Genomic DNA, 23,671 nt, shown 5'->3' on the forward strand with positions numbered 1-23,671 from the left:
ATATTGTAGCATGTACTAAATTATAGCCTGGATATTGTAGCATGTATTATATTCAGGCCTGGGCGTAGTGGGGCTACGTGGAGCAGCGTGTAGTCTGCCCAAATCTATGCACACTCGCGCGCTCCACGTAGCCCCACTACGCGCCGTCCTCCTCCCACTCGCCCTCCTTTTAAAATAATGTAAAGTATGATAAAAAAAATAAATATAATGACTTACCTGCAGTCGCCTGGATATTGTAGCATGTATTCTATTGTAGCCTGGATATTGTAGCATGTATTATATTGTAGCCTGGATATTGTAGCATGTATTATAATTATATTGTCGCCTGGATATTGTAGCATGTATTATATTGTAGCCTGGATATTGTAGCATGTATTATAATTATATTGTCACCTGGATATTGTAGCATGTATTATATTGTAGCCTGGATATTGTTGCATGTATTGTTTTGTAGCCTGGATATTGCAGCATGTATTATATTGAAGCCTGGATATTGTAGAATGTATTATAATTATGTTGTCGCCTGGATATTGTAGCATGTATTATAATTATATTGTCACCTGGATATTGTAGCATGTATTATATTGTAGCCTGGATATTGTTGCATGTTTTGTTTTGTAGCCTGGATATTGCAGCATATAATATATTGTAGCCTGGATATTGTTGCAAATATTGCTTTGTAGCCTGGATATTGTTGCATGTATTATATTGTAGCCTGGATATTGTTGCATGTATTATATTGTAGCCTGGATATTGTTGCATGGATTGTTTTGTAGCCTAGATATTGCAGCATGTATTATATTGTAGCCTAGATATTGTAGCATGTATTATATTGTAGCCTGGATATTGTTGCATGTATTGTTTTGTAGCCTGGATATTGCAGCATGTATTATATTGTAGCCTGGATATTTTTGCAAGTATTGTACTGTAGCCTAGATATTGCAGCATGTATTATATTGTAGCCTGGATATTGTAGCATGTATTATATTGTAGCCTGGATATTGCAGCATGTATTATATTGTAGCCTGGATATTGTAGCATGTATTATAATTATATTGTCGCCTGGATATTGTAGCATGTATTATAATTATATTGTCACCTGGATATTGTAGCATGTATTATATTGTAGCCTGGATATTGTTGCAAGTATTGTATCGTAGCCTGGATATTGCAGCATGTATTATATTGTAGCCTGGATATTGTAGCATGTATTATATTGTAGCCTGGATATTGTAGCATGTATTATATTGTAGCCTGGATATTGTAGCATGTATTATAATTATATTGTCGCCTGGATATTGTAGCATGTATTATATTGTAGCCTGGATATTGTTGTATGTATTGTATTGTAACCTGGATATTGCAGCATGTATTATATTGTAGCCTGGATATTGTAGCATGTATTATATTGTAGCCTCTATATTGTTGTATGTATTGTATTGTAGCCTGGATATTGCAGCATGTATTATATTGTAGCCTGGATATTGTAGCATGTATTATATTGTAGCCTGGATATTGTAGCATGTATTATAATTATATTGTCGCCTGGATATTGTAGCATGTATTATATTGTAGCCTGGATATTGTAGCATGTATTATAATTATATTGTCGCCTGGATATTGTAGCATGTATTTTATTGTAACCTGGATATTGTAGCATGTATTATAATTATATTGTCACCTGGATATTGTAGCATGTATTATATTGTAGCCTGGATATTGTTGCATGTATTGTTTTGTAGCCTGGATATTGCAGCATGTATTATATTGAAGCCTGGATATTGTAGCATGTATTATAATTATATTGTCGTCTGGATATTGTAGCATGTATTATAATTATATTGTCACCTGGATATTGTAGCATGTATTATATTGTAGCCTGGATATTGTTGCATGTATTGTTTTGTAGCCTGGATATTGCAGCATCTAATATATTGTAGCCTGGATATTGTTGCAAGTATTGTTTTGTAGCCTGGATATTGTTGCATGTATTATATTGTAGCCTAGATATTGTTGCATGTATTACATTGTAGCCTGGATATTGTTGCATGTTTTGTTTTGTAGCCTAGATATTGCAGCATGTATTATATTGTAGCCTGGATATTGTAGCATGTATTATATTGTAGCCTGGATATTGTTGCATGTATTGTATTGTAGCCTGGATATTGCAGCATGTATTATGTTGTAGCCTGGATATTGTAGCATGTATTATATTGTAGCCTGGATATTGTTGCATGTATTATATTGTAGCCTGGTTATTTTAGCATGTCTTATATTGTAGCATGGATATTGTTACATGTATTATATTGTAGCCTGGCTATTGTAGCATGTATTATATTCTAGCCTGGATATTGTTGCATGTATTATATTGTAGCATGTATTACATTGTAGCCTGGATATTGTAGCATGTACTAAATTGTAGCCTGGATGGTGTAGCATGTATTATATTGTTGCCTGGATATTGTGGCATGTATTAAATTGTCACCTGGATATTGTGGCATGTATTATATTGTAGCATGTATTAAATTGTAGCCTGGATATTGTTGCATGTATTATAGTGTAGCCTGGCTATTGTAGCATGTATTATATTGTAGGCTGGATATTTTAGCATGTACTAAATTGTAGCCTGGATATTGTAGCATGTATTATATTGTCGCCTGGATATTGTGGCATGTATTATATAGTAGCCTGGATATTGTTACATGTATTATATTGTAGCCTGGCTATTGTAGCATGTATTATATTCTAGCCTGGATATTGTTGCATGTATTATATTGTAGCATGTATTAAATTGTAGCCTGGATATTGTAGCATGTACTAAATTGTAGCCTGGATTTTGTAGCATGTATTATATTGTCGCCTGGATATTGTGGCATGTATTATATTGTAGCCTGGATATTGTAGCATGTATTATATTGTCACCTGGATATTGTAGCATGTATTATATTGTAGCCTGGATATTGTTTCATGTATTATATTGTAGCCTGGATATTGTTGCATGTATTATATTGTAGCCTGGATATTGTTGCATGTAATAAATTGTGTGCTGGATATTGTGGCATGTATTATATTGTCACCTGGATATTGTAGCATGTATTATATTGTAGCCTGGATATTGTAGCATGTATTATATAATATTCTAGCCTGGATATTGTTGCATGTATTATATTGTAGCATGTATTCATTTGTAGCCTGGATATTGTATCATGTACTAAATTATAGTCTGGATATTGTAGCATGTATTATATTCAGGCCTGGGCATAGTGGGGCTACGTGGAGCAGCGTGTAGTCTGCCCAAATCTATGCACACTCGCGCGCTCCGCGTAGCCCCACTACGCGCCGCCCTCCTCCCACTCGCCCTCCTTTTAAAATAATGTAAAGTATGATAAAAAAATTAAATATAATGACTTACCTGCAGTCGCCTGGATATTGTAGCATGTATTATATTGTAGCCTGGATATTGTAGCATGTATTATAATTATATTGTCGCCTGGATATTGTAGCATGTATTATATTGTAGCCTGGATATTGTAGCATGTATTATAATTATATTGTCGCCTGGATATTGTAGCATGTATTATATTGTAGCCTGGATATTGTAGCATGCATCATAATTATATTGTCACCTGGATATTGTAGCATGTATTATATTGTAGCCTGGATATTGTTGCATGTATTGTTTTGTAGCCTGGATAATGCAGCATGTATTATATTGAAGCCTGGATATTGTAGCATGTATTATAATTATATTGTCGCCTGGATATTGTAGCATGTATTATAAATATATTGTCACCTGGATATTGTAGCATGTATTATATTGTAGCCTGGATATTGTTGCATGTATTGTTTTGTAGACTGGATATTGCAGCATATAATATATTGTAGCCTGGATATTGTTGCAATTATTGTTTTGTAGCCTGGATATTGTTGCATGTAATATATTGTAGCCTGGATATTGTAGCATGTATTGTTTTATAGCCTAGATGCCTGGATATTGTAGCATGTATTATATTGTAGCCTGGATATTGTTGCATGTATTGTTTTGTAGCCTAGATATTGCAGCATGTATTATATTGTAGCCTGGATATTGTTGCAAGTATTGTATTGTAGCCTAGATATTGCAGCATGTATTGTATTGTAGCCTGGATATTGTAGCATGTATTATATTGTAGCCTCGATATTGTAGCATGTATTATAATTATATTGTCGCCTGGATATTGTAGCATGTATTATATTGTAGCCTGGATATTGTAGCCTGGATTATAATTATATTGTCGCCTGGTTATTGTAGCATATATTATAATTATATTGTCACCTGGATATTGTAGCATGTATTATATTGTAGCCTGGATATTGTTGCATGTATTGTATTGTAGCCTGGATATTGCGGCATGTATTATATTGTAGCCTGGATATTGTAGCATGTATTATAATTATATTGTCACCTGGATATTGTAGCATGTATTATATTGTAGCCTGGATTATAATTATATTGTCACCTGGATATTGTAGCATGTATTATAATTATATTGTCACCTGGATATTGTAGCATGTATTATATTGTAGCCTGGATATTGTTGCAAGTATTGTATTGTAGCCTGGATATTCCAGCATGTATTTTATTGTAGCCTAGATAGTGCAGCATGTATTATATTGTAGCCTAGATATTGCAGCATGTATTATATTGTAGCCTGGATATTGTAGCATGTATTATATTGTAGCCTGGATATTGTAGCATGTATTATAATTATATTGTCGCCTAGATATTGTAGCATGTATTATATTGTAGCCTGGATATTGTTGTATGTATTGTATTGTAGCCTGGATATTGTAGCATGTATTATATTGTAGCCTGGATATTGTTGTATGTATTGTATTGTAGTCTGGATATTGTAGCATGTATTATAATTATATTGTCACCTGGATATTGTAGCATGTATTATATTGTAGCCTGGATATTGCAGCATGTATTATATTGTAGCCTGGATATTGTAGCATGTATTATATTGTAGCCTGGATATTGTAGCATGTATTATAATTATATTGTCGCCTGGATATTGTAGCATGTATTATATTGTAGCCTGGATATTGTAGCATGTATTATAATTATATTGTTGCCTGGATATTGTAGCTTGTATTTTATTGTAGCCTGGATATTGTAGCATGTATTATAATTATATTGTCACCTGGATATTGTAGCATGTATTATATTGTAGCCTGGATATTGTTGCATGTATTGTTTTGTAGCCTGGATATTGCAGCATGTATTATATTGAAGCCTGGATATTGTAGCATGTATTATAATTATATTGTCGCCTGGATATTGTAGCATGTATCATAATTATATTGTCACCTGGATATTGGTGTATGTATTGTATTGCAGCCTGGATATTGTTGCATGTATTGTTTTGTAGCCTGGATATTGCAGCATGTAATATATTGTAGCCTGGATATTGTTGCAAGTATTGTTTTGTAGCCTGGATATTGTTGCATGTATTATATTGTAGCCTGGATATTGTTGCATGTATTATATTGTAGCCTGGATATTGTTGCATGTTTTGTTTTGTAGCCTAGATATTGCAGCATGTATTATATTGTAGCCTGGATATTGTAGCATGTATTATATTGTAGCCTGGATATTGTTGCATGTATTGTATTGTAGCCTGGATATTGCAGCATGTATTATGTTGTAGCCTTTATATTGTAGCATGTATTATATTGTAGCCTGGATATTGTAGCATGTATTATAATTATATTGTCGCCTGGATATTGTAGCATGTATTATATTGTAGCCTGGATATTGTAGCATGCATTATAATTATATTGTCGCCTGGATATTGTAACATGTATTATATTGTAGCCTGGATATTGTAGCCTGTAATATAATTATATTGTCACCTGGATATTGTAGCATGTATTATATTGTAGCCTGGATATTGTTGCATGTATTGTTTTGTAGCCTGGATATTGCAGCATGTAATATATTGTAGCCTGGATATTGTTGCAAGTATTGTTTTGTAGCCTGGATATTGTTGCATGTATTATATTGTACCCTGGATATTGTTGCATGTATTGTTTTGTAGCCTAGATATTGCAGCATGTATTATATTGTAGCCTGGATATTGTAGCATGTATTGTATTGTAGCCTGGATATTGTTGCATGTATTGTATTGTAGCCTGGATATTGCAGCATGTATTATGTTGTAGCCTGGATATTGTAGCATGTATTATATTGTAGCCTGGATATTGTAGCATGTATTATAATTATATTGTCGCCTGGATATTGTAGCATGTATTATATTGTAGCCTGGATATTGTAGCATGCATTATAATTATATTGTCGCCTGGATATTGTAGCATGTATTATATTGTAGCCTGGATATTGTTGCATGTATTGTTTTGTAGCCTGGATATTGCAGCATGTATTATATTGTAGCCTGGATATTGTTGCAAGTATTGTATTGTAGCCTACATATTGCAGCATGTATTATATTGTAGCCTGGATATTGTAGCATGTATTATATTGTAGCCTGGATATTGTAGCATGCATTATAATTATATTGTCGCCTGGATATTGTAGCATGTATTATATTGTAGCCTGGATATTGTTGCATGTATTGTTTTGTAGCCTGGATATTGCAGCATGTATTATATTGTAGCCTGGATATTGTTGCAAGTATTGTATTGTAGCCTAGATATTGCAGCATGTATTATATTGTAGCCTGGATATTGTAGCATGTATTATATTGTAGCCTGGATATTGTTGTATGTATTGTATTGTAGCCTGGATATTGTTGTATGTATTATATTGTAGCCTGGATATTGTTATATGGATTGTATTGTAGCCTGAATATTGTTGTATGTATTGTATTGTAGCCTGGATATTGCAGCATGTATTATATTGTAGCCTGGATATTGTAGCATGTATTATATTGTAGCCTGGATATTGTAGCATGTATTATATTGTAGCCTGGATATTGTTTCCTGTATTATATTGTCACCTGGATATTGTAGCATGTATTATATTGTAGCCTGGATATTGTTGCATGTATTGTTTTGTAGCCTGGATATTGTTGCATGTATTATATTGTAGCCTGGATATTGTTGTATGTATTGTATTGTAGCCTGGATATTGTTGTGTGTATTGTATTGTAGCCTGGATATTGTTGTATGTGTTGTATTGTAGCCTGGATATTGCAGCATGTATTATATTGTAGCCTGGATATTGTTGCAAGTATTGTATTGTAGCCTAGATATTGCAGCATGTATTATAATTATATTGTCGCCTGGATATTGTAGCATGTATTATATTGTAGCCTGGATATTGTTGTATGTATTGTATTGTAGCCTGGATATTGGAGCATGTAATAAATTGTGGGCTGGATGGTCATGCGGTCGTTTGTTCCCATACATTTCACTGTTTTCTTTTCATGGATTGATTTTCTGGTGTGAAAAGTAAGGAATTAAAAAAGAAAAAAGTCCCCTTTATCTGAAAACCCGCAGCACCTTTCACTGCTAGGATTAAACATTTGGTATCATGAGATCCTGATCTGTACTTGTACATACAACTGCGCATTCATCAGTGCTTATCACCAATGACCTTTGCATGAGAAATCTAGAAGTGTGCCACACACTCTTCTACTAGTGCCAAGGATAACCCTTGAATTTTAAATTGAAAGTATCCAGCAAACACACAGGGGCCTGATTTCAGATGGTCATTCTGTATATGTGGTGACAAAGTTATTCAGTTAATTATCAGTATGACCTAATGTTTGAAAAACCTGCTGCCTCCAGCTGCCTACAATCTATGTTTTCATAGGTGCTCCTTGGCCATGATGGTGAATGGAGAAGGAGGTGTTCTTAGAGACGTAGATGGACGGGTGATCCATCATTGGGAATGGACTACGACAAATCCACCTTTACAATCTCTGCACTATAAGGTAAATCTTTTGATAATATCTGACACTGTCTGTGTCTTTTAATAAAGTTCCTATCACCGCAATTGCAGGTGAGAAACACTGGACAAGCATGTTAGTGCTGACCTGAATAGTTGTGAAACCCATTTAGGTTGAGATTATAGGTTATCTTGAGGTTGCAATTGTTTATCCATATTTTATTTATTTATTTATTTATTTAATTTGTATGGCGCGTTATAACCACAGGGGTCTCTAAGCGCAGCATTTTGCCTCCTTGTTTCTGACCCCCTACAACAGCTATGCATATTTTCCTAACAGCTGCAAATGTCCCTAGAGATGTATACCAAATAAATTAAGTTGATTAATGGCAGTAGAGTCCATAAGTTGAGACTTCTAAACAGTGTCCTGCTTTGGGAGTTTGTTTTCTCTAAATAAAAAAAGTTTGCAGAGTGGGTGCTTTAACATGACACCCACTCCACAGACTTCATTGTTCTGAAGGGATCAGCCCAGTGAGAAACCTTTCCAGTAGGAGAAATCTCAGAATACAATAGACAATCCTCCACAGGGGATGGAGGTCATGAACTCCTGTCCCACTCACTCCCCTGTGCCATGGTGGGACACCTGCCAAGGCCTAAACAAGGTATTTAATCACTATGAATCATTTCAACGCACTTCCAGAAGGAGCAAGGAAAGATGATGTCCAGCATCTCCTACTGAATTCACTCTACATTTGAATTTCTTGGTTACCTATACAAAGGAGTACATCAAAATATCTCCTGAAATTTGGAGCATTGACAGCACTCAGAAACAATCATCACCGATGAGATAACAGTTGTGAATTTGTCTCTGTGATCAAGCCAATTGAGGGAGGCAGTCACAACTGAAATTAGCTGTTGCTCTGGGTACCACCAGATTAATAACATAAGATTTACTTATTATCAATGTCCTTGTCAGACGCCGTTAATGGAGCACAAGGCATACAGGGGCCATTGGTCCCTTTAGTGGTGGTTGAGGTCATTTTTCACCGGTGCCCTGGGATCGGTCCTAGTATAGTATTGCAAACTGGGCTAAGTACAACCCTTTCTGCACTTGAATCTCAGGTTAGCCAAGGCGAGCACTCACAGGCTTCTCAGGAAGGTAGTGTGGAGGGCAAGTCTTCAGAACTCAACTACCAACAAACAGATCCAGGAGGTACATGTGCGCAGATGCTCTTGTTTTCAGCAGCTCTTCAGACTGGCTGCAGATGGGTGCCGCAATGAAGCTGCTGCAGTCTCTAGTCCAATCCCTCACTGGGGTATCTTTCTGGTAGTTGCAACCTCCTGGAGGTCGCTTATGGCTTCCTGCTTCAGTGGAGACACAGTTTTCCCTCATGGCATTGGCAGTCTTAGACTTTTAATCCCACGGCAAACTGATGGGCAACACTGGATACCTATTCGGGTACAGCCTTATGAAACTCACATGAGTGACCGGGTGGACCCATCCGAGTCAGTTTTTTCGGAGTTCTCCTAATGCAGATAGCATGCTGGTCTACTCCTTCGGGGACATGAACACTTCTTCCCCCTTTTGCAGACAGTGATGCTACAAGACACTTTAGGCAGACCCTCAACTCCTTGTCTGGAAACTGAAAGCTCTTTACGTAGTCGGTGGAACTGGAAAAAAATGGGCTACATTGGATCCCACTTTTATACACATTTTCCAGACAGGAGATGTGGATCCACTGTCTAAGGTTTCAGCACCAATTTCTATTGGTTCTCTTTCAAATGTCACTCTCAAGTGGCTCTCTAGACACAGCCTTTGTGCAAAGTGATAACTCTTAGTGTAGGTATCAATGAGTCTGACTCCAAGCAGGAGTATCCAAAAATGGGTCAATGAACTGCAAGATCTCTGCACCTGGCTATCAGCAGGCTTCTTGAAACAGTAATCAGGGACAGACAAAAGGCCAGGTCCTACCTAGGAACCTCCTCGCTCTGAACAGAAGAAACTGCAGCCCCACCCATCACCCCTACAATCTACCAAACAGCAGTGCATAGGAGGAACTAGTTAGCAGCCATTTTCTAACAAGGTCATCATTGTATTTCTAATGGTTGCCCAGTCTCCATTTTCACTCACTTGAGTATCTGGGTGTTCAGGATTGGACTGGCCGTAGAGGGCAGCGGGCGCTTCCCTGGTGGGCCGCTAGAGTGGGGGCCGATTTTGGGCCCCTGGGGGCCATTTCTGTTACAGGGCCGTTTTTGCAGCATAGCTGCAAAATCTGCCCCTGTAACAAAATCGGCCGAAACCGGCCATAGCAAACAGCTCGGCAGCTCCCAGGGGGGCCGGTCGAGCTCTTTTCCAGGGCCAGTTTTGGTTCCCATTCCGGCCCTGTGGATGTTCACTCTCTATCACAGGAAAGAAGGCAATACACATACTCTGTTTGGGGGTCACTGTGCTCATCCTCTATCTTGTGGCATGCAAACATCAGGGTCCTTCAAAATGCATCCTGCAGGCCCCATTACTCAGACTCATACAACACAAAGAGTCCTACCACCATACATATGCTACTCACTCTCTGCACGTACATGTACTTGACATTCATACATGATGGCAGCGCTTTTCAAATAACAGTGGAACTTTATTCGGGAGGAGCTGGTATGCCTGCTTCTCCTTAACTCAGAGAAAAACATCTGTTCATACTTTAGATTCAATGAACACAGTACTTTGCCACCACTACTTTATGTGATGCACCCAGGGCATGGACAGTAGCCCTAAGCACACTATGAGGGCACGCTTGGTGCCCCCTCTAGATCACAGAACAGATTCTGGACCTCGCACTACTAGTGTGATGCCAGGGCCAAAAGAATGTCAGGATACCAGCTTTGTATGCAGTCAGGCACACAGGGCACAGGCATATGCCAATGAATCATGTAGATAATATTCCTGTCCTAACAGAGGCCCCTCCCAGGTCAGACTACCTGGATCCTTGCTCCACCTCTGGAGAAGTCCAGTTGTGAGATCGGCAGAACCAGTAGGAAATTCTCTCTTCATTTTCATGACTCATTCCAACTTTGTGCTCTCCGATGAAATTTAGGCCATATGAGTGGTTTGTGAGCTGTTTGGATCACAAACTTTGTGCCAAACAAGGAAGGCTCGAACCTCCTCAAAGTCTACACTATCAAAATCATTCTTTTTTCAATGTCCACCCAGTTCTGCTCCCGTGGAAGCAGTCTGCGGCTGATAAAGGCCACTGGACTCTGGACTAACTTTACCTATTGTCATCAAGTTAAGCCAATTTATGTTCAACGTCTTTATCTGAGGTGTCAGTCTGTACAGTGAAGTGGTGACAAGTGTCAGATGCCTTCCATACAGGTACATTACATAATGCGGTCTTCAAGTCTGCAAAGGCCTTCTGACACTCTCCAGTCCACATCTCTATCTTTTTAGATTCCAAGGAGGTTGAGAGCATAACTACAGTCCCATAGTTGGCCTCAAAGTGCATTACTGTTCAGTGAAGAAGAAGTGGTGGGGATCTCCCACTCCAACACAGACTGGATCTTCGTTTCCAGCAGGCTTATCTTCCCATTGGCCATCTGATGCCTAAGGTGGACTATCAAAGTCTGACCTACTTAGATTTTGATTGCCTTGATGGTCAGTTTTGCTTCCTGTATTCGGACCAAAACCTTGCCTAAGTGTCTCACTATGTCCTCCCATGAATTGCTGAAGATGCCGATGTAATTCCGGTAAGTTCTACATAACTCCTGCAGCTCTGAGAGAACATAGTTCACCAGATACTGAATAGAATGAAGAGCATTATTAACCCCAAAGGCATGACCCTAAACTGGCACAATCCCTCTGGCCTAGAGAAGGCAGCCTCCTCCTTCATAGGAGGTGCTAATGCAACCTGTCACTAGTGACAGATCAGAGAGAGTAGCACACAGAAGGTCCACTATCTCATTAGAGCTTGGAATCAGGTTAACACCTATCTTGGTCAACTCATTGAACGCATAGTAGTCTGCGGAAAAATGCAAGTCTGTGCATCCTTGCTTGGGCACCAATACCACTGGACTAGCCAGTGCACTACAGGAATGTTCCATCACACCCAATACCAGTATTTTATCAATCTTTGTCTTGACGGGCTCCTGGACTTGGTCCGGAATCCTGTAACCCTTACTCTTCTCTGGCAATCTACCCCTGTTTCTGTGGTATGTACACAGACATGTGTCATTACAGGAATCAGCTAAAAGAGAGGGGAATATCACCACCTCTCTACTCCTTCCTGCTTAGGCATTAGTTTGGTGCCAAGTTGTACCCATCCAAAGAACCATTCTTCTCATCATTGTGCAGTAGACCATGAGGGGGTTCACTGGGTTTCTCAGCCCAGTTGTTGTCATGATGCGTACTGAAACATCTTTCGGGAGGTATAGCTTAAGCCGATTCATATGGCACACCCTCTTTGGTTCACGTGTGGCACCTGTGCCTATCAAGTAATTTTCTTCAGAAATCTTCTGCACCACCTTGTACGGCCCACATAACTTAAGCTACAAAGCTCTTTGACAGATGGGTTTCAGCACCAACATCTCCTTAATCCAGTCAGCGTTGCTTTCTGGCCATACTGCTCCTTCATCTCCTCCTGGCTTGTCTTTTGGTTTTTCTTCATCTTCCTGAGGCTAATTACATAAACCACCACACCCTTTTGAGTTGACTCTGAAGTTCCTTCCACAATTCTATGACAAAGGTGAGTGGGCCACTCACTGGGTGGGTAAACAATAGTTTGAAGGAACTGAACTCAACCACTTACTGTACAATTTCTCTGCCGGTAAATAAGAGACATTGCAGATGAAAATTACACTTCCTCCTGAGAATCTCTAAAAGATTTCCCACCATGCTTTTGATTGTTTTGGTAAACCTTTCCACTAACCTATTGGTTTGAGGGTTGCGTACCGTAAATAAGTGGTAGGTCACACCAGTGTGCTCTCACATGTCTCTCATATAAAAGGAGATAAAGTCAGTTCCACGGTCAGAAGCCGAGGCAGCTCAACCAGCCGAGGATCCAACCCTTGTTCTTTATGTATAATAAATCTGTCCATTGGTCGATCTTGCAGCTGCTTTTGGGTGGCATGTTTATAGAAATGTTCTTTCGTAGATCCAGTATCCATGTATGGCAATGAGCTGTTTTAGGAATTGCTACTACATGTTTTCGGGAATTATTGGTCTCCAAGAAAAAAAGCAGATTGGCACATTTAACAAATTTATGGGAAAGCTAATTTCAGAACAGTTTGCATGCATATACATTGCACTCAGGAATTCCCCTGCTCTGTGGGCTACTTGATACTAGCAGTACCTGCAACTCCAGGATGGTGTAGGGGGAGCTGCTGAATTATGTAGTTACTGATTCCTCCATTAACTCCTCATATTTTAGGTGATCTTGTGGGATATTTTAGGGAATGGGTCACTTTGGTCCTGATTCCAATGGTTATTCCTAATTTCGTCCAACATTTCACCTGGAGCCTCCACCTGCCATTAGCAAATGGTGATTCCAGGTCAAATGCACCAGACGCGCAGGTGTCCCCAGGTACTCATATTTCTGATGAGGGCGGCTATTTCTGTTACTGGCCCCATCGAAATTGAGAGGGCACTCGTAATAGGACCCTAAATGTCTAGTGTGTTCTTCTCTATTTCTTAATTAAATAAGTGTATTAAGACAATCCAAGGCTACCTCTGGTTTAGTTCTACTGTATGAGACTTAAACAGCTAATCACATGTGTAAACCCATAGGAGTGTCCCTAAGCACCTAACCGGGGCTTTTGTCGCTTTCCTCCCTAGATCAACGCAAACCTACGACTTAACATTGACAGTACTGGCTCAATGACACTACTGTTTAACAGTTTCAATGATGCGGTCAAACTGCCCTTGATGTCAAATCTCTCACACTTCAGTGGCCATCCGGTAAGACATTTGGTACAATATTTTAAACTTTCAAGAAGTTACTTGACTATTAGTTTGTATCTGTTGGTTCACCAGGTGTGCTTGGAAGCATGGCCTACGTTTCATTTTGGACTTCCCTTACTGGTGAATGTGTTGGATGGACATGGACCAGCTGGCGGTAGAACATTGACATGACAAGAGATGCTCAAAAAGTATTTGCAGAAGAAGGAGGTGCCAGGTTTTCCACTTCTGCAAGTGTGCACTTTGTATATTGAGGCTACTTCACAAACGTGTGATGCACAATCTGTCCACGGCAGAAAGTGTGGGGTGAATATGCGCTTTCTTTAGACATATTGCACATGGGCAACCAAGAGGCACTTCATGTTGCCATTTGTGACTTACAAAACATGCACATTAAGAACCTGGGACTAAGTAGGAATAGAATGTCCACGCCTTACTGAAGCCAGTTATTACTGTTTTTATAGAGCGTTATTATTATAAAAATATTAACGATGGCAATCAGTTTCCATGTTCAATTTCAACCTCAGTTGTACTATGTTCAATTACTATCTTGCTGGAGCCACTAATGGTATTGTGTTCATGATTATCCGTACGCATGATCATGATCATTATTGTAGGAAGCCAATCTTCAAACCCAATCAGTGACTGAATGACAGTAGCGGCTGGTGTAAGGGAAATGTAGTGGGGAAACGCAGGAGGGGGGGCAGCGCAGGGGTGGCAGTGCGAATGGGCTGAAATAATTCTTTAAAAAAAGAAAACTTACCTGCCTCTCTTCTGCTTGCTGCACTGCTCCCTGCTTCCCCTGCGGCCAATCCCTATGTTGGTCTCATCATGAGAGCAGCGTAGGGATTGAACGGAGCGCACTGCTTTTGCCCTCCATGGGAGCTTGGAGTCTGTGCCTGCTGGTCTCTCCACCCAGCAATACAGCTGGGTTGAAGAGATGTCAGTGCGCATGACGGTTTGGCCAGACTGAGATGGCCGGCCAAACCGTCATGCACACTGACAGCAAGGCTGAACACTCCTCCTCCCCTGCTGCAGCGCTGTGGCCTCGCCCCCAAGACTCAGCCATAGGACGAAAAATAAAATTCTCTATATTAAGATCACTTTAGTTTTCCTTTGTCTCTACGGTTACTGGGACAACGCTCCTCTGCCATAGCGGAGCAGCCGTCCCTGCTGAATGATGCTGCTACATCCATAGAATGCGGTGGGTAGTACAGCGTTGCTATTCCTAGGACAACTATGGCTTATAAACTGTAAAGAAGCCATAGATATCTGATGGTAATCCTGCAGTCTATTGAATTCATAAATGCGTTTCACGTCCAAGGATTGCTAAAAGTTATTATATTTTGTCAGGATACAATGCTGGAAGTGTCTCTTACCATCTTTGTGTGCAAGGAAGCAGTACCTTGAGACTATCTAAACTGAGGGCCTTTCAGAAAAGGAAAGGCTCGTGGTCATTACAGATTGTGGGCACTGCTGAATCCAAGCTGCGTGTGATTAGAAATGCACCATGTGGTAGAGCACTGGCAGTGAACTACATTTCCAAGAGGGCCATGGACTCATGAATCTAGAGCGATGGTGGCCATCTTGTATCATCAGGCATAACGGGCCTCGTGGTGCTTGGCGTCCTTGCTACACAATTGTGCTATACGATTGCTGCAGCCGGACCACACTGCACGGATGTTGGTTTAAGCTACAGGATCTATTTTCCTAAGGATTGGATTATGGACACTTTGGGTTTCAAATAGTTATCCCGAAGTCATGAGTGATTTGAAAACAACATTTTGACTATTTTTGGTGGTCTAAAGACTGGGGATATGTATATGGGCTGTTATGCATACTTGTGATGGAATATGATATATTCTAAGAGTACATTTCAGATGTATATAAATGTTGATGCAAGCAGTGTATACGTTATTAGAGTTCCGATATGCTGATATATGGCTAAGAGGAGGGAATCACAGGATGTTTCCTATTTTCCCAGTTCTATAGGTCAAATAGAAACTATACTTATTTTCCACAAAAGAGAGTATGATGACACAGTTTTAGATAGTTATTTTAAACATAGGAAGATGTGTAGGTGTATGTATATTTGGCAAGATATTTGCATTTATTTTCAGTGTTTCAATGACAAGTTACTTAAGACATCTCTTTGTCTTGTAGAGATCCAGAGTATGCCACACAACATAAAGGGTTTGCCCTTATAACCCTGCAGTCCCTGGCCGACAAATACAGGAAAATATAAAGAGGAAAGCTGTGGGGAAAGATTAATATATTTAAACCATCAATGGGTATTCATTATTTTAATAACAGCACAACATTATTATACGTTTATTATACAGGGCCTGTGCTTCTGTAACCATCAAACAATCACATCCTGAAAAGTTCTGACCAATCTAGAGAACTGAAAACTGAACATAGTTGGTTTGCATTTCGGTCCATCTATTCTTGTTGCTTCTTCTGTTTTTTGCAAAGGTACGGTGATTGCCCATACACTTCCAGTATTCAATCTACCTGATGGTAGTTCTATACCAAAGGAGAAAGGGGGCCTGTGGCCTATCAATTCTCCTATTGCTAATCTAATCTATAGGCCTCCTTCTTCATGGGACTCCTTAAAATATAAGTCAACACATTTTGGCCTAAAAATTTAAAGGCTTCCTCAGGACCAAGGAAGTTGTTGTAATCTACTTTCTGATATAACGCATCTTCCCCATTGTTGTTCTCTGCCTTGCTGCTCAGCCAGTGGGGAGGTCATCAGAATGCGGGGAGTCTTTGTGCTTGGACAAGGGTCAGTTGGAGTGCATGGGCTGAGCAGCAAGGAGGCGGCACCCGGTGGGGCATTACATGGAACTTATCATCTTCCTGTAACCTGTAACTGAAGATATAACGAAGAATAAACATATATTTACATGACCTGACTATGTGACACACTTCGTTTTAACAGAAGTCGAGGAAATATTCTACTTGAACCATTCAAACGGATATTGGACATGGAACCTCTGGGGAATGTTTTCCCGCAGCTTTCCTCTTTATATTTTTCCTGTATTTATAGCCAGAGTATAGAGTCCTATGTTATATTATGTTATTATGTTATTGAATTTGGAAAGTGCACAATACCTATGCAGGTGTCCTGGCACTGAGAGAGAAAATAGATCTCAATAAGAATTGTTGACAGTATAAACAAGTTTTTAAGGCTTGTGGAAGCATAAGGGTGCATTTACCAACTGCTCTACAGCGATGATCATCTGGGTTTTAACAGAGTAGTTCATGCAGGTAACCCCAAATGATTGAACACGATTGGCTGATAGCAGATGTAGAGGTTGAAAAGAATGGGGCTCAGTACTGACCCCTGAGGCTCAACCTCGTTTAATTCCTTAAGCCCTGACTTGAAAGGTGGTAAATATGTACCAGACATCTGCCCTTTAAATAGGATTGGCACCCAACTTCTGCCAGTCTGGTCAGCAAAATGGGATGCAAGACCATATAGCATGCGTCAGATTGATTTAATAAAACTAGGGCAACAAGGTGCCCTTTATCTGCCGGCATTCCAAGGTCATCAAGCACTGATACCAAAGATGTTTAGTACTATTTCCTGGTTGGAAACTAAATTGCATGGTTCAAAGATCTGGTGTTACTTCTGAAAACCAGAGATTAGACCACTAGCACATTTTCCAAGATTTTGATTGAAAATGATAGTAGAGAAATTGGTCTAAAATTTGAAAAGACAGATAGATCTCGTCAGATGTTTTTTTTTACTAGTGTTATTATCAGACCTTTTTCCATTCCTCAGTAACACAGATATTAATTAGGGAGCTGTTACACATCACTAAAGGTGTCTTGGCTAACTCAAAAGAGACCTCTTTCCAAATACCGGTAGGAAGTGGATCTCAGGGACAGCCAGACCTAATGGTACCGGTAATTTTTTTTAACTGCACCATTGACAGCTGGCCCAAACGTCCCATGCTTGGGAAAACTCCTAGGAGATTCTCAACCATCAGGGTCAACCTAATCTCTGCTGACGCCCAGACTCAGTAGTGCTAATAATGAGGCGAGGAGACGCAGTCACAGTTCCCATCTCTGATGTGATATCATCAGTTCTATGGACCAGAGTGTCACATATAGCAGCAGTGCTGTCCTCAAAGACATTTACCAGTGTGTGAGAAAGTTCAAATGACTATGAAGAACACAGCAGTGTTGAGAAGGACTTGATTGTCGAAAATATTTCTTTAAATAAATTATGAGCAGCCATGATCTTATTTCCAAAGAAGTCTACCAGTTACCAGTCTTACAAGATCTATGAGAGGGCTTCAACTCTACTCTAGCTTCTGAAGAATATTCCAAGTGCTACGCCTTGTCAAGCCTCTTCAGCTATGCTTGGCCCTTTTTAGGGTATTGCACGGAAGTACACAAAAAGGTAACGGATGGAATGCTTGAATTAATCTCCGCTACTGGTAATTACTCAGGGCTGCATCCTAGTCCATCATTCTATTGTACATCATGCCACCTCAGTTTGGATCCAGTCACATGCAAATCAGTCTTCACCCTGCTCCAATAGGAATAGTCCAGCCCATGCTGCCAGATCAGGGCCTCCCTGAACCAGAACACAAGCAACCCAAGACTGGTTTTGACATTTTTAGGGCTCATCAGTCCAGTATAACTTGGTTCCAATGGCACAGTGTGCACTGGACCTGTGTCTGAGCATATTCATCCCACTAGGGCGTCGCACCGGTAACTCCCCAGGGAAGCATCCAAGTCTATTGGTTTTGTGCACAACATGCCACCTCGGTAGGTGATAGTGGGGATTTCAGAGAGGCGGGTGGTTTTTGGTAGAGTTCAGGTATATGATTGATGGTAGAGATCAGGTAAACAGTGCTGAGGAGAATTTATGTAAATGGTGGTGGGGATTTCACTTAGGTGGTGGTAGGGGACATTAGGTAGCACAGGTGGGGGATATCTGATGAGTAGTAAGGTAACAATTCAGGTACTGAGCGGTGGGAAGATCTGGTAGGTGGTGATGGGTGCAGTTTATGGAGGCTGCAGTGGGGAGGGCTCAGGTCTGCAGTGATGTGTCAAGTACTTAGCCAAGGTCGCCACCACCGTCTATGCACTAGTCTCAGCTTCTCCATTTTGAGCTCTCAGTTTATGCTTAATTAATCGTCCAGAAATATTCTTCAGTCTTCTGCAACCAATAAGGGCTCATGCCAACATAACATAAAGTTCTCACAATGAGAATTTAGAATAAAAACACGGTGTACACGCCCAAGAATCTTAGATTCAAATGAATAAAGTAATACATTTGAAAAGGTGTCTCCATGTGTCAACAGCCCGTAGGTATTAATGCCCAAAAAATCTGTCAATCAGTAGATACTTATAACCCGTATGAATTGTGCCAAAGTGTTCATTGTTTACAGAGACCCCCGCTATCATTCTGAATTTGGACTCGGTTTACTGGTGATTTACTGTATCCATTTTTTCAAATCGATCAAAAATCATTTTATCTGCGCATTTACTAATGTCTAATCGTTTTTTCGACACTCTACACAATTTACTGTGCCAGTTGCACCCATTAGTTTACCAGTTTTGCTTCTCTCTTGTAAAATGTGCCTAAAATCAATATGTGCATGTGTGCATCCAAAATGCATGTAGTTGTAAACATTACAAATGTAGCACTGGTGCACATTGCACATTTTTACTATTTTTTAGTTATCGCCGTTTTGTTTCGTGGTAATACAGCCACGTGACCTCTTCTGAGTACAAACAGAACTTGGGGACAGAAGAGAAGAAATAGGATTTCATGGAGAAAACGAAAATGAGTGGTTAGCTGGGTGTTCAAAACAAGGCAGACAGATAGTTAGCTGGGGTAGAGCCATCTTTAGCATTTTTGGGACCCAAAGCAAGACATATTTGTTTTGAATCAACAGATTTTGGACACATTAATGTTCTTGATGCCATTTAATACTGACTTGCAGGTTAAACATTCTGGAAAGGATGTCAAATAAACGATGGGCATTTCTGAGCTTGGATCTAGATATATTTGTCTTGCAACAACAATATTCAGGTGGAATTCAGTGTAAAGCTCAATTGGTGGATGTTTAGGGCATGATTTTAAAATAACTGACAATTGTGTTAGCAGACAGTGCTCTGAGAATCTTCACCATTCCATCAGGTAGAATCTGAGAATTTACTCCTTAATTTTGTGTCACTCCTCTCCTCTTTCTGTGTGTACGTTTCTCTGGCTAGGCAGTGACCTCTGGCTCAGCTGAGTAAAAGAAATTGGTAAAGATGGCAGATGGGAGAAAGAAAGAGAACTACAGAGCACGGTATGGTTAGAGCAGGGAAGGTGATGGTGCCCTAGCTAGAGATAAGGAAGAGAGACGGGTGATGGAAGTTAAAGAGGGAAATGTGAGGTAGCTAGAAAGAACAAGGAAGGCTCATGCATACAGAAAAAAGAAGTTTAGAGGCTCATCTAAAGTACTGTTCAATCTGGTGAGCAGCCTGATGAAACCAGCTAAAAATCAATCTGGTCCTCGGTCGGAGACTCGATGTAACCTGCTTGCTAACTTCTTCCTGGAAAAGGTAAATAACATCCTTTTCACACTGGCAGGGGACTGTGGCGTAATTAAGCCTATCCAGATGTTGCGCGTTATCAGTGCAGCGACGGAAAAACTAAGTGCCTTTCCGGAAACGAATTTGAAGAGCGCAGAAGAAACTTTAAAATAAGTGTCTGGCTCCCCTCAGGACCCAGCCCCCCTGGAAATAATGGTAAAAAGTGGAAAAATAATGTCATATACTTTGACAGATATGTTCAACCATTCGCTACAGGCTGGGACTGTCATGCCAGCATGGAAACATGGCTTCGTCAAGCCTCTGTTGAAAAAACCCTCCACTGACCCCCTGCAGTGCAAAAATTGCAGACCGATCTCTCTGCTGCCAGGGTTTAGTAAAGTCTCAGAGAGGTTTGTATAAATAATCTCTCTTTATATCTTGAGACAAATGGTATTCTACATCCTTCCCAAACTGGCTTTAGACCAGGAAGTAGGAGCATTTGTTCTTGCAGCCGCAGAAGAGCTGAGGGGTATTTTGGACCATGGAGGATTCATACTAGATCTGAGCGCAGCCTTTGATACCCTCTTCCATCCTGTCTTGGTTCAAAGGCTGGAAGAAGCTGGGACAGTGCTAAAATTACTTGCCTCTTTTTCAAGTGAGTTAAGAAGCTACTCTGTCAATAACCCACTCCCTAAAATGTGGGGTGCCCCAGGGTTCATCACTAAGCCCCACTCTGTTTAATCTGCATGTTCTCCCGTTGGCAGAGATAGTGAAGGTGTGTGGTTTTTCAATTGTATCTTACACAGGTGACACACAAATAGGCATCTCCCTTTTTCCCCCACAGAGAAAAGACATCCAACCAACTCAATAGCTGCTTAAAGCACGTAGTAGATTGGAAGTTGGCAAGCAGTTTGAAATTAAATGGAGAAAAGACGGAACTGCTAGCGGTGGGACACAATCCTGCCCGGTGGATGGAGCTGAGTTGGCCAAACTTTTGCGGCACTCAACCCAACCCTAATCAGATGTCAAGAGCCTGGACGTTTGGATTGAAAGCAAGCTCTGTAGGGAGGGTCAGGCCAAGAAATTAGCATCAATCTTTTTTGGCTTTCTGAGAACATTGAGAAATCTGAAGACTCCAAGTAATCCAAAATGATGCAGCCCAGATCCTATTAAAAATCCCCAAACCCCAATCAGCCACAGCGGCTCTGGCAACCTTGCACTAGCGTCCAGTGTTTAAAAGAATTCAATTTAAGTCATTCTGTCTTGCTCATCGAGCAATGTACAAGAAGGGGCCTTCGCTGATACAAAGATTGTTAAGACTTTCTAATCCTTCGAGAACTTTGAGCTCTACAAACCAGCAACTGTTTGTAGTCCTTAGGATCAAGAAAACCAGGGGAGAGGATGCTCATTCGCCTTCCTTGCTCCCAAACGCTGTAACTCGTCTTTCGGAAATAAGAAGGATCGAGTCTGAATTAAGATATAGAAAAAATCTGAAGACAACTCTTTTTAACTTAGATGTACGCTTAAGGCTATGCAACCAAAATAAGTCACAGTGCTGGGAGGCCCTTCTGGGTAGCCATGCGTTTAGAAATCTAATAGAATAGAACAGATACGTTTAAATCATGATGTAGAGACAGCTAGAGGTCGAATGGGAAATATATATAGCGAGGCGGAGAACTGGTGTACAAAGGGGAGAGTGGTAGAGAGAGATAGGGCAGAGAGATGAGTTATAGAGAAGTAGAAACAGAGAAAGAGAGAAGTACACAGGTAAAGGGGTCAAGTAGTGAGTGAAGGGAAGATGATACAAGCCAGAGAGTGGTGAAATAGAGGGGCAAAGTAAGAAGAGATATAGAAAGATGAGGCATGTAGAAGAGGAGACAGGCAGTCAGAAATGTACTGAGAAAGGGGTGATGGGTAGTTAGAGAAATGAGGTGTAGAGAGAGAAAAGTGATCAAGTTGGAGAGAAATAGGAAAGGTAGAGAAAAAGAGGTGATGTTGATACACAGGTTGAATGAGAGGATGAAGTAGAGCAAGAATTTAACATGAAGTAGAGAGATTTAAAAGAGAGAGATATATAGAGAGAAGTGAGGTACAGAGGGTGGGTTGAACAAGAGAAAGAGGGCAGCAAGAGATGAGACAAAGATAGAGAAAGAGAAAGCAATGGATAGTCAAAACAGGTAGATGTAGAGAAAGGGAGTGTGAAAGAAATGAGTGAGAGGAGTTAGAGGGAACGAAGGTAGGAATTTAGAGGAGAAGAAATGAGGTAGAGATAAATGGGGCATTGAGAGCAGTGTGAAGTAAGTAGAGAAATGAACTAGAGAGATAGGTGAAGTAGAGAAAATTGAAGTGTAGAGAGATGGAGGGTAGGAGGTATAGATAGATGAGGCAGAGATAGAACTGTAGTAGATGTAAGTGACATACAAGGGGTCAAATGAAAAAGGACAGTGAGATGTAGAGAGAGGGATGAGGTAGAGAAGGCAAAAGTGGAGAGAAGGGGTGGAGATGAAGAGGTAAGCATAGAGATAGAGAGTGAGGTGAGGAGTTGAAAGCGATATGTTGAGAGAATGTGAGGTAGACATAGGTGAGGTAGAGAGAGTTGAGATATTAAGAGATAAGGTATTTATAGCTCATAGAAATGTAGAGATTGGTGTAGGGACCCAGTGGAAAAGAGAGAGAGGGGTGAGGTGGAGAGAGCTGAAGTGGAGGGAGGAGGTAGAGATGAAAAGGTAAGCATGGCGAGTTCAGAGAGCGAGGTAAGGAGTAGAAAGTGGTGTGTTGAGAGAGATGTGAAGTAGACATAGATGAGGTAGAGAGAGTTGAGATATTAAAAGAGAGGGTATTTACAGTGCATAGAGCAGTAGAGATTGGTATGAAGACATAGAGAGAGGGGCGAGGTGGAAGAGCTAAAGTGAAGTAAAAAGAGAGACATGAGACAGAAGGATTTATTTAATTAATTACAACTAACTGAGAATGCAAAGATAAGGTTGGACTGGCTGGGAATGGACAATAACCTTCAGTAAACAGAACACCCTCCTGGCAAATTAAAAACATCAGCTGTTTGTGTACACAGTTATTACTTCAATTCTTCTGACTTCTGACTATCCCAATCTTTTTAGTGTTGGGTTCCTTGGAAAATGGAAAAAGATCCTTAGCAATTGCCTTAAAACTTCACTAAGCTGAGATTGAGTCTGCACACCTGTGTGCTTAGAGGCCAAGGTCTTAGCCCAAGTCTCTTCTGGGTGAACATTCAGCTTTTGTGACTCAGGTCACAAATGTATATAGCAGGT

The 23,671-nt window shown here is 40.2% G+C and overlaps 1 protein-coding gene across 1 annotated transcript in view; it reads left to right on the top strand.

The window, feature by feature from the left end:
- FAM194C (family with sequence similarity 149 member C) overlaps positions 1–23,671 on the top strand; it is a 269,174-nt gene that overhangs the window by 136,891 nt on the left and 108,612 nt on the right. The window contains exons 8-9 of the mRNA XM_085624449.1: positions 7,820–7,940; positions 13,716–13,838. Coding sequence (XP_085480575.1) covers positions 7,820–7,940; positions 13,716–13,838 — 244 coding nt within the window. The remainder of the gene's footprint in view (positions 1–7,819; positions 7,941–13,715; positions 13,839–23,671) is intronic.

This window comes from Triturus cristatus, chromosome 9, assembly GCF_964204655.1.
Source record: "Triturus cristatus chromosome 9, aTriCri1.1, whole genome shotgun sequence".
NCBI classification, from domain to species: Eukaryota; Metazoa; Chordata; class Amphibia; order Caudata; family Salamandridae; genus Triturus; species Triturus cristatus.